The 12,295-nt window shown below is 40.7% G+C and overlaps 1 protein-coding gene across 14 annotated transcripts in view; it reads left to right on the top strand.

The window, feature by feature from the left end:
• Positions 1–12,295, top strand: part of ehmt1b (euchromatic histone-lysine N-methyltransferase 1b) — a 171,579-nt gene that overhangs the window by 81,722 nt on the left and 77,562 nt on the right. For 12 of the 14 annotated variants that reach the window (XM_041192991.1, XM_041192994.1, XM_041192988.1 and 9 more), the window contains 4 exons: positions 289–416; positions 2,545–2,763; positions 4,179–4,265; positions 6,478–6,592. In XM_041192991.1, the coding sequence (XP_041048925.1) occupies positions 289–416; positions 2,545–2,763; positions 4,179–4,265; positions 6,478–6,592 (549 nt within the window). The remainder of the gene's footprint in view (positions 1–288; positions 417–2,544; positions 2,764–4,178; positions 4,266–6,477; positions 6,593–12,295) is intronic. The other 2 variants (XM_041192990.1, XM_041192999.1) reach the window with 2 other exon arrangements.

The raw sequence follows: 12,295 nt of genomic DNA, 5'->3' as shown, positions 1-12,295 counted from the left end.
TTTAAAATTTCCTGACTACATAGAAAAATTATGCCATGGCAGAAATGTTAATTTTTAAAAGTTAAAAATGGCATTTTATGTTTAATATTTATATTGATTTAAAAACTGAATAGCACAGCTTGAAGTACATATTCAGTGCAATAAAAACAATTCCAATTTGAGTGTATAACTACATGCATTTATAATTGACAAAGCAGCAAATAAACATGAATGACGGTCATGACTTAAATTGCAAAGCACACAATTTCTGATTTTATTAAATGTTCAAAATAATTAAAACTTTGACAGTGGCTAGGAAGAAGAAGAGAAAAATGGGAACTTATAGCCTGGCTCCTAAGAAGAAGACCAAACTGCTAAAACAGCGCACCGTACTTGAAATGTTTCAGAACATGTCACAGTCTGCATCTGGCATGCAGGTGGGTCAAGAAAGTGTAAGCCTACTTAGAATTTTTCCCATCTCTACTTTGGGGAAATCTATTACATTATTTAAGCATAAGTTTTTTTTTCCCCCCAAAATTCTTCAGTTCCATTGTCTTGATTTTATACTGTTAGTCATTTTAGATAAATTCCAGTATACTTTATGAATGGTGAATATATTAATGATTTTGTCAAGTGAGTATTAGTTATTGGGAGAAGCTCTACTGAGTTTATGCCCTTTCTAAACCTGAGGAGAGGTTATATTTTGCCTATCTGAAATATACATGCTTTGCCCTCAGTTAGCTACAAGATTGAACATTCTATGTGACGACCCAAAACAAGCCATTTCCTTTTTGTCATAACCAAGGTATCTTACTTTATCTTTAATTTGAGGTAGAAGTTGCTTTGGATGAAAATCGAAGGTCTTTCTTAAATTTTAACAAGCTTGCATGGGAGCTTGCGTTTAGTATAGTATAACAGAATGAACATGGGTCTGAAAGAACACATTGCTTGCAATATAGCAACTGCAAATTGTGAGCAAAATAATTGTCATCCAGTCATATCGTTACAAAATTTTATGGTCTTGACATTTTCTTGCTTAATTTACTTTTGAAACAAATGCCTCCATTTGATACAAAAAACTAATTCAAGAAATGTCAGTCTTCACTGGAAAATGAAACTTGGACATACATTGGAAATAGCCATGAAAATTAATGAAAAATATAATGCCATAGGAATTATAGTAACTTTTAAAACAGTTACTTAATCAGTATATTTTCTTCTCTCAGGTGTAAGTAAAACTGAGTGAAAGTGTAATTTTTGCCTACCTAGACTTATCAATGTAACCTTGAAACCTAGCTTTAGAATTTCTTCTGTATCTCTTCACGTAGTATCCTCAGTTGTCTGAGGGTTGCTGATCATGCCTCTCCACACACCTTTATCTCCAGTAGTATTTTCATTATGCCATAATATTTCAATGGGGCAAGCAGAAGAGGCAGGTTCCAAGAACTACCTCAGCCAGCACTGAACTCATGTTGATAGTGTTATTATTCATAGTGTAATCAACTGAGCTAACTGGTTGTACTTAGAATTCCTTATCCATGCAAAATTAAATAAATAAATTCCCCTACATAACTAATGCTCACCTTCCTTCTATCCTATTTGCCCCAATATCACAGGATAGAACTAGATGCACATTCTTCAAGATAGTTGAACTACACCTTGCCTTTCTGCACTCACCCAATGCCTTAGGTCTCATCCTAGATGAATAAGGGCCAACTTCCACAGGCAATGTTTAAAATAAAAACTCAGCACTTCTTCATACCCTCCAAATACATGACCCATGACAATTTCTCCTAAATCATGAGAATGATATGGATGAAAAGGAGAACATAAACACACAAATTGGTCCAGTTGGAAATAATTAACAAAAAGCCTTTACTTAATTATTAACATTGAACCAATGGTGCCATGTTTGTGTCAATTACAATTAACTTTGGTCTTGGAACCAAATGTAGAAGTTTTAATCTAGATTGGTATAAAATTGTTGATTGAGCAGGTTTGAACCTTTCTGACAGTGTAGTGACACACTTGATACACCAGATGGTGCTGTGTTGTGTTAGAAGGTTGCATAGTGAAAAGGATAATGATGCTGGTATGAACAACGTTTGAAGGAATTATGAAAAAAAATGTCTAACAAAACCAGTTCTGTCCTTTTTAAAAGCAGCCCGAGGCATGAGTAACTTATCTGAATGGCTTGAAATCACTTGACCAACGTGAAATGGATATACTTTTATATATGTGGCAAAAAAATGAATTCTGATTATGGTTGAAAGTGTTAATTAACTGCACTGTGAAAATCTATAGCATGAAAATGCTGCAAAGCCATCTCTTGAATGCATTGTGTTTTATAAAAGAAATATTGAGTGAAGGTAAGGGCCAAGGCTTGTAATAGAGGATATGAGGTAGAAAAGAATAAGTGAGAATACATGACAGATCAGAACATAATTAGGTAATGTCAAGCTTGGGTTTTAAAAGACTGAAGATTCCAGATATATGCAACATTTTTGACTGCATCATACATTTGAAATGTTGTCCTGATTTTTACCTCTTTCCTCTGTATTGTAGGAACAAAAAGACTCTTCTAATGGTGTCACTCAGAACATTAACGGGGAAAATGCTGACATATCTCAAGATATGGAGTCCGAGGAAGATGAAGAGGAAGATGATGAGGAGGAGGAAGAAGAAGAAGAAGAAAAATATGGTGTTGCAGACCATCCAGATTCAGAGTTATCCACAGACTTTGGAGGCACTGACAGCATTCACAAAATGGAAATTTCTAAGAAAGTATGTACTTGGTGATGCTCTGCCAGTTGATTTCCGCATTCAGGGACATGTTACAACATGGAAGAACTGTATCTCTGGGGCATCACCAGTTATTGCACAAAATAAAGTTCTTCCTCGTATCCCTTGCCTGAAGCTTTAAATCTGTGCCCCTTGGTCCTAGTACCATCAGCTAGTGGGAACAGCTTTTCTTTGTGTATCTTACCTAAGCTCATAATCTTGTTTACACCACTATTAGTTCTCCCCTCAATCTCTTCTGCTCCAAGGAGAGAAAACCCAGCTTCTCCAAACTAACTTTGTAGCTGAAATTTTCTATTCCTCGAGCTATTTTCCTCTGCATCTTAAGAGCTCTCACATTCTTCAAGTATTGTGGTGGCCAGAATTGGACACAATATTCTAGTTGTGGCCTAAGCAGAGCTTTATACAGATCCAGCATGACTTCCCTGCTTTTGTCTCATACTTATTTTATTTTGCCTGAAACATTGGGATTAAGTATTGTTGCTAAAATGTGTTTATTTTACACACACATGCACGCACATGCGCACACACACATATATTTATAAATTGCTGTGCATTGAACCTGATCTGCTCAATAACTGAACAAGTTACTTCTTGCCCCCCTCAAGTAGAAAACGTTATTTTAAAAAAAACCTGCAGTTTTGTAAATGTAACATAATCGATAAGAGCGAACTTCTATTAAAATCCATATAATTGTTCATGTTTCAAAATCCTTTTGCAGATTTGCATCAGACTTGAATGTTCTTGAGTGTTGCTGAAAAAAGAGATATATCTAAGCTTTTTACCTTGCAATTGCAAGAACACCAATATATACTGTATTTGAAGGGAGTGCTGATTGGTTGGCAAGTGACGTTGCCATGGGCAATGCACCACTGATGGTGACTGACAGTTAACTGCCAAGCATTGTTTGAAATTTAAACCAGGCAGCTTGACCCTGATTGGTCAAGGCGTTGCCCTGAGGATTGAGTCGGCGAATGGCAGTCACTTATTTTGTTTAGCTGAAACAGACGCAATGTCTGTCTGCAAGGAACAGGGCCTTGTGTATTAATAGATGTAGCTTCCAGTACATGCCACGTTGCGAGCTCGGCTGACTATCTTAAATTGGTTGTCAGTGTAATTCTTAGCATATTGTTAGCACATGTTCTATTTGGTGCTAAAATATACCAAGTCAAGTTTAGATATCTAAATAATTTAAGAGGCATTTGATTTTTCACTCCTTAATTGTGAAAGATTGTGGCAGTGTTTTGCCCCTTTGAAAAAAAGGTTTACCATTTATTTGGTGGCTTACCTGTGATTTCTTTACACTTTTTTTTCATTGTCTAATATGGCATTTTAAATGCATTGGTAGATTATCAAAGATTACAGTTAACTGTAGAATTTAAAAATTTTTCTCTACACAGGCTAACTTGCAGACGGAAGAATACGATCCTGAGGAGGATCAAGACTCTGACCTGGAGGAAGATGATGATGACTTTGAATCTGATGTGGTGAGTCATTTGGTCTGGAATTGCAGTTGTTAAATGTTTTTCTTTGACTCTGTGTCTCAGGCTACTTTCATAAGTGAGCTTTTGTTTCCTATATCCCAGAGTGTGCATTTAATTGCTCATCATCACAGTAATTTGCTACAAGACCAGAAATATTAAAAAAAAACATTTTTTTACTTTATGGCTCAAATCATGTACTTGCATGATATCTCCTTTCACATCAGATAGCAATGGAGTCAACACTTTTAGTAGGTAGTGGCTTGGGCTGTGAACTGCTTAGGCTGTGAACTGTTAAGCAGATTTATTAAATAGTAAATAGATAAATTAGCAGAAGCATTGATGCATTTGTAGATTTAGAGTAGTTATACATTCCCTGAATGTTAACCTTAATTGGGTTTTTGTTCTCAGTTATCCATGAAATTACTACTTGGCCCTTCTATCTCTCTTTTAGCTTCAGATGGACTTTTCAATTCGAACAATACAAATTCAATAGAGTACTGGTGCAAATGAAACTAAAATATATATATGATATATATTTTATATATATATATATATAAAAAAACAAAAATACATGTCTCAAGATCAGAAGTGCTGTCAATCCAACCCTGCTAGATCTAGAACTCTCAAAATGTTTATATTAGCAGTGAATAGCTTACCCCCTTCAACACAAAACACAATGGGCTAAACTTTAATTTATAAAATGGCTGGGTTTGGGTCCCGTGATTGGTGTGGGTGGGGGGAAGGGGAGGGTTGGGTGCTGGGTGTTAGTGTGGGGGTGGCGTTGCTGTGGCATGGTTAAAGTTTCTTTTTCATGGTTGCCACAATTGTAATTGTGACTATTTTCTCAAGTTGTTTATGTAATTTGCATCAAAATGTTACTATATAGTTAAATTGAGATCATAAGGCGTTAAATCCATTGAATAACTATGCATTAGCAGTGCTCATTACATCTAGATTAAGCACTTGAAGAAATATCATTTATTACAATTTTTAAAATTTGTTCTGTGGATGTAGGTGACAATAGTAATGCTGCATTTATTGCCCATTTCTACTACCCTAAGTGTACAATTTGGCCTTGAGACCATTGTAGTTTGTATAGGCATTTCAGCAGTAAACATTCACACCTATTATGTTGGAATGGCCCCATTTGTTGGAGTTCAAAAGCGGGTGGTGGCTAGAGAGCCTTCACCTTGAAGAGTGATGGTCGATTTGATTGGTAGCTTAATTGGTTAGTCTGTGAAGACCAGAGTTGGGTGTCAGAAGTTAAACTGTTGGGTCCCTATCCTCTTAAAAAATAAGAAACAAAGAAGTGTGTGTGGCCTGGAACAGTAAGGATGCCAGGCCCAGATAGTGAATAGGTTGTCGTCAAATTTAGGGATAACCAGTTTCAGAAATTTCTGCTCAGAAGAGTGTAATTAGCCTGCTAGCAGGGGCATTATGGTGTGTATTGTTGTGTGGAGTGTTCTCAAATTGAAGTTAAAAGGAATTTAATGTAACCAATTTGTTCACTTATTGTTTGTAATGTAAATCAGTCTGTTAACTTGTAATTGGCTTTGTTTAACTGAAGTGTTCATCTGCCTTTTTTAAGGCTAGGGAAATACATTTGGTGGCTTGTTCTGGATCACAGTTCGCTTAACGAGGGATTTCATTGTCATGCTTCCCAGGTCATGCTACTGTATGACTAGTTGTTGAACAAGGGTTCACGAGAGTTGTGAGGTCTGTTTGTGTGAGAGACCAATGATGCTTAACCTTGCGAGAATATCTAGTTCAAATGTAGTTTGTTACTGTAGTTTTATGTTCCAAGGATTGTGTTCATTCACTATTTTTTCTGTAACAAATGTAGGGAAATTAAGCTGTTATAAATATATAGTTGTATCCCTAATACTTGGTGCGTACTTCCTATGTTACGTCGCCCTTGTATTGTCTTTGTGGTGAAAATGTTTTATTGGAAACTTAGTTTGCAAATTTACTAACTTCAATACATTTACAATGTTCTAGATTCTCTCATTTTGGACTTGTAATTTACTGTTGACATTTTTAAAAGTAACAAAAACATTAGTGTAATTGTTTTCAGTGTAATTCTGTTTTTGCTGTTATGGCTGAAACTATTTCAGCCTATTATTCAAAATGAAAAGTCTGGCATTAGAAGTGTAGTCCAGAACTTCCTAATTTACTGCAGCAAATAACGTTATAAACCTATTTCTTGACCATTCAGAGTTCAGAGTCTAGTTTGAAAAGGAAATGGAAGAAAAAAGGGAAGAATGACAGCCCATGGGTAAAACCAACGAGGAAACGAAGACGAAAAAACCGACCCAAAGGTAATGATAGAGGTAACAGAAGTAAATATTATGTAGATAACAAAATGAGGGCATTAACTGGTGCATGCTATTATTGATGCAAAGGAAGTTGACACTTTATATCCTGGTGCTGTGATGTAGGAAGATGTTGGGTTAATATGAAAATTACCCTGCCTTCGATATTTTTGTTATTTCAAATGTTAGTATTTATAGCTAAATCCTATACTATTGGAAATTAGAATTCTGTTATAATTCCCCATTGAAGGGAGACAGGAGCATTGTGAGATTGAATGCCAATAAACTGCCAGTAATCCAGTGGTGTCTACCCTGTATCTATTCAGTACATCGAATTTATAAAATTTGCTTGTCTTGAGAAACACCTTGCCAGTGGTTGCATTACCAGCTTGGGATGGTAGGAGTAGAGGCTAATTAAGTTCTTATATGGATTTTGACAATTTAATAACAGTTCAAAATTCATGATGAGCTTGAGATGCATTTCATTTCAATGTTCTTCCAATAGGTTTTTTCAAATGGCTAGTTTTACACACTTTTAACATTCTGTCAAGTCCTACTTTTGCTTTGACACAAAACAACTTTAGGTTTGTACTGATACCAAATTAACTTGTTGGCCTTGTTTAACTCATATGTTCATCTGCTTTTTCTAAGGTTAGGAAAATACATTTGGTGGTTTTTTCTGGATCGCAGTTCATTTAACAAGGGATTTCATTGTTAAGCTTCCCATGTCATGCTGCTGTTGAACAAAGGTTCACAAGGGTTGTGAGTTCTGTTTGTGTGAGAGACCAATGATGAGAATATCTAGTTCGGGCATGTAATTTGTAACTGTAGTTTTATGTTGCTCCAAGGATTGTGTTCATTCACAAGAATTTTTCTGTAACAAATGTAGTGAAATAAGCTGTTGTAAGTACATATAGTTGTATCCCTAATACATCGTGCAAATACCTAATACATGGTGCATATATCCCACATTACTTGGACCTTGTATTGTCTTTTTGATGAAAATGTTTTATTGGAAGCTTAGATTGAAAGTTTACTAATTTTAGTGCATCAGGTCACCAATCTGTTTCCCTGGCACACTAAAGCACCTCCCGTCAGCACTCTGTTCCCAGGATTTTGCACTGGGTGTTGCACAGCTCCAGAATAATGCAAAGTTGATTTTATGAAGGAAGGTAAGTTTTTGAGCCTTTCTTTAAAGCTCTGTGAGAAATGGCATTACTAGTTGGTCTCTCATAACATTAAGAAATAGGTAACTGTATTGGTGCCGCTTCATTATCTTGTCTGGACCTGGAAAATTTTATCGATTTTTGCTTCTAATTTCCACCCCTCTCTCACCTTCACATGGTTCATCTCCGACACTTCCTTTCCCTTCCTTGACCTCTCTGTCTCCATTTGTGATGATTGACTGTCTGCCAATATTCATTGCAAGTCCACCAACTCCCACAAACACCATGAATATAGCTCCCCACACCTTGCTTCCTGTAAGGACGCCACTCCATTCTACCACTTCCACCACCTCTGTCTCATCTGTTCCAATGATGCTACCTTCCGAAATGGCGCTTCTGACATGTCTTCCTTTTTCCTTAACCTCGGGTTCCCCCCACCATGGTTGACAGGGCCTTCAACCGTCTCTGACCCATCTCCTGCACCTCTGCCCTCACCCCTTCCCCAAACTCCCAGAACTATGATAGGGTCCCCCTTGTCTATACTTTTCACCCCACCAGCCTCCACATTCAAAGTATCATCCTCTGCTATTTCTGCCAACTCCAGTATGATGCCACCACCAAACACATCATCTACTCACCAGCCCCCTCCTGCCCATCGGCATTCCGTAGGGACCGTTCCCTCCGTGACACCCTGGTCCACTCCTCCTTCGCCCCCAACTCCTCACCCCCTTCCCATGCGATCACAGATGGTGCAACACCTGCCCCTTTTACCTCCTCCCCCCTCACCATCCAAGGCCCCAAACACTCCTTTCAGGTGAAGCAGCATTTCCCCTGCACCTTCTTCAATTTGGTCTACTGTATTTGCTGCTCTCAATTTGGTTTCCTCTACACTGGGGAGACAAACACAAACTATGCGACCGCTTTGTGGAACATGTTCACTCAATCCACAAGCCTGACCCAGACCTTCCTGTTGCTTGCCATTTCAACACACCATCTTGCTTTCATGCCCACATGTCTGCCCTTGGCCTACTGCGATGTTCCAGTGAAGCCCAATGCAAACTGGAGGAACAGTACCTCATCTTCTGATTAGTCACTTTACAGCCTTCCAGACTTAACATTGAGTTCAACAACTTCACCATGAACTCTCTCCTCCGTTTTTACCCCTTTTATAATCCAATGTGAAAAAAAAATGTTTGGTTGTTTATTTATTCATTTTATCTCTCTCTCCTCAAACCCCTCCCTCCCTCCACCCTCTTCAAAACAGGGTCACTGTTTTGCTTTCACAGAGCACTGATCTTTGTTCTGCTATTAACACATTCTGCTATCCTAAATTGATGCCACTCTCAGCACCTCCTTTAGTGTTTAACACTACCGTTAACACACCCTTTGTCTGGTGTCCATGACATCTTTGTCAAATTTCTCCTTGGCTCCTGTCTATCTCTGACCTTCTATTTTGCTTCATCCGCTCTTAATCAGTATAAAATCCATCATATTTCTACTCTCTTTAGCTCTGAAGAAGATTCATATCGACTTAGCTCTGTTTCTCTCTCCAAAGATGCTGCCAGACCTGCTAAGCTTTTCCAGCATTTTCTGGTCTTTTTTTCAGATTTCCAGCAAGTGTAGTATTTTATATTTAAAAAGTAGCTAACTGGAGATCTGAACTTGATTCATGCATCCAGTCAGCATAATCACCAGTGAGGTACAGCAATATGTATATGGCCTGTACCTATAGTAAGATACAGCAGGAGTGTAAATAAAACTATAAAGCTCAAAAAGGTGGCTCACCACCACCTTCTCAAGGGTAGTCAAGGATGGGTAGCAAATGTTATCCTTGCCAGTGATGCTCATGCCACACAAAATAATTTTTTAAAAAAGGATATTGAGGCAAAAACCGTACACTATATTTTATACCCCATAGTTATTTATGAATTAACTTATTCTTCTATGGGCAGAATTTTCTGCCTGTCGGGTGGGTGGAGCAGGAGGGGCCACAGGCGGGCGCAGACTCGATCGGGACCACGCCGCCATTATGCGCAGGCAGGCATTTCCGACTCCCGTGAAGAGCGGAAGCATGCGGGCTGCAACAGGCGTGCACAGACCAACGGGTCCAATGGTGACCCAGCAGTCTGTTTAAGGGAAGGCCTGGCAGCCTCCTGTAGGCTGCTCATAATGGCCATGTCGAGATCACACTGCAAGGCTTCTGCTGAGCAGGGCACACTGGAGGGAAGGGGAGAGGAGCAGGGTAGGCCAGCGGGGGGGCCAATGTGCCCCTCGCTTTTCTGATGACTGCCTTGCTGCTTTCCGGCGGAAAGTGTTGGTCCCCCAGGATGGGAGGAGGAGGCACCCTTCACATGACCAAATGTGTTTGGGAAGAGGTGGCGGAGGTGGTGAGCTCCTGCAACGTGGTGTGGCGCACCTGTATCCAGTGCTGTAAGCGCTTCAACGATTTATTGCGCTCTGGAAGGGTGAGTACCGTGTTGGCACTGAGCATTTAACCCAGCAGGTAGCCTTAGCCTTTAGGTCCCATTCCCCCCCACCCCTCCAAGTCTTACTGTCGTGACTGCATTAAATCACATTGGGCATTTCTCGTACACTGGGTGAGCAAGCAGATAGTGCCCATGCTTACATCAGACTGAGTGGTTCATGAGATGAGTCCTCCCCCGCACCATGTGTTGCTCTTAGTCGCACATAACTAGTCTGAGGGCAACCTGCAGGAGATGCAGCTAGGCGCATACTCAGAACAACACATGTCCTATTCACGGTGATGAGATTGTGGAAGGGGAGCCTCAAGGTCTTGCGGCCAAGAGCCATCTGCTGCTCTCGATGCTGCACGTAGTTGCACCTCCTTGCTATGGGAGCTAAGACCATGTTTTTCCTAAAGTGATGGACGCAGAATGTGTCCAAGGTGGCTGTTGGGGGGCGGGGTTTGGGAGCAGACGTACTACCTTTGTGTGACTGATCAGCAGTAGCGGGGAGAGGAGGCATTGGAGGCCTGAGATGGGCCACTGTGGTTGGGGTAAGGCGTGTGCGTGCAGAGTCCATGTGCTATTAGCCGCAATGAATGGCCTTCTCTGTTTTTCAGAAGAATGCTCACAATGCATGTCAGTGTTTGCGGACTGGAGGTGGCCAGGCCCAGCTCACGATTTTAAGCCATTTCGAACTTGAGGTCTTGGAGCTTGAGAGGCGCCATGCGCCAGGTCCACTGGTGTCGGTGAGGCTGGGGTGGAACGGCCAGGTTTTTGAGGTCAACAGTGACATCTGCTCTGTCTTCCCACCATCCATAGCATTAATGATTGTTTGATTTGTTATTGTTGCAACATTGCTCATTCACAGACTGATAGAGTCAGAAGTGTGGGTCATAGACAGATGCACATGTCAAGCACCTTCCAAAGTTGCCTTATCCCATTTCTGACCACTATGCCCATGGCCTTGTATGCCATGGCATCGCATCTGCACATCCGGATACTTATTACATGTTAAGAGGGTTTTTGCATCCACCACTCTTTCAGGCAGTGTGTCCCACATTACTGTGTGCAAAAGTTGCTCATCACATCACCTGTTAACCTCATGCCCCTTACCTTAAATCAATGCCACCAGGTTACTCATCCCTCCGCCAAGGGGCAAAGTTCCTTTCTATTGACCCTACCTGTGCTCCTCATAATGTAATAAACCTCAATTGTGTCACCCCTCAATCTCCTCTGCTCCAGGGGAAATAACCCTATGTTATTTCTACACTATGTCTCCTTATAAATCAAACTCTCCAGCCCAGCCAGCATCCTGGTCAACGACCCCTGCACTCTCTCCACTCCAATCACATCCCTCCCTTGAAGCACATATCACAACTGCAGGTAGAACTATAGCTGTGGCCTAGGCAGCGTTTTCTGCACTTGGAACATGACCTCCCTGTTCCTGTATTCTATTCCTCAGCTAATAAAGGCAAGTATGGCATTTACCTTCTTAAACGCCTTATGTACTTGTCCCGCTACCTTAACGGGCCTGTCAACATGCCCAGCAAAGTCCCTCTGATCCTCCTTACTTTCCACGATCCTACCATTCCTCGTGTATTCCCGTACCTTGTTTCTCCTGGGCCCAAGTGCATCACCTCACACTTATCCACATAACATTCCATTTGGCGTTCCTTAGGCCATCTGACCAGCCTGTCTGTATTCGCCTGTAATGTTAGGTTATCCTCCTGACTATTTGCCACCCCACCAATGTTCATCTCCATAGGTTCTGGAAGGTTGAGCGCATAATGAGCCAGGGGGAAAGGAATGAAGCATGTCCCTGTGTGCACGCTAACTGATCCACTGTCCTTGTTGTTAACTTCAGTATCATCAGAGTCTGTCCGCCAGGAGCAGTTCCAGATGCCCCCCTCACACCCGAGAGCCCTCAACTGTCACCTGCGTCACACCATTTCTGCGAGGCAGGCACCAGCTCAGATACTAGCACCTCGGTGGGCATTGCAACATCAGCTAGTGTCCTGAGGCACAGTGGAGAGGGCACTTCACAATCACTGGAGGAGCTGGCAGAGACAGAGGGTGCCGATGGTGCCAGC

Source organism: Carcharodon carcharias, chromosome 8 (assembly GCF_017639515.1).
Source record: "Carcharodon carcharias isolate sCarCar2 chromosome 8, sCarCar2.pri, whole genome shotgun sequence".
Classification (NCBI taxonomy): domain Eukaryota; kingdom Metazoa; phylum Chordata; class Chondrichthyes; order Lamniformes; family Lamnidae; genus Carcharodon; species Carcharodon carcharias.
Note: the sequence above shows the minus strand (reverse complement) of the source record. Positions and strands in the feature narration are given on the sequence as shown.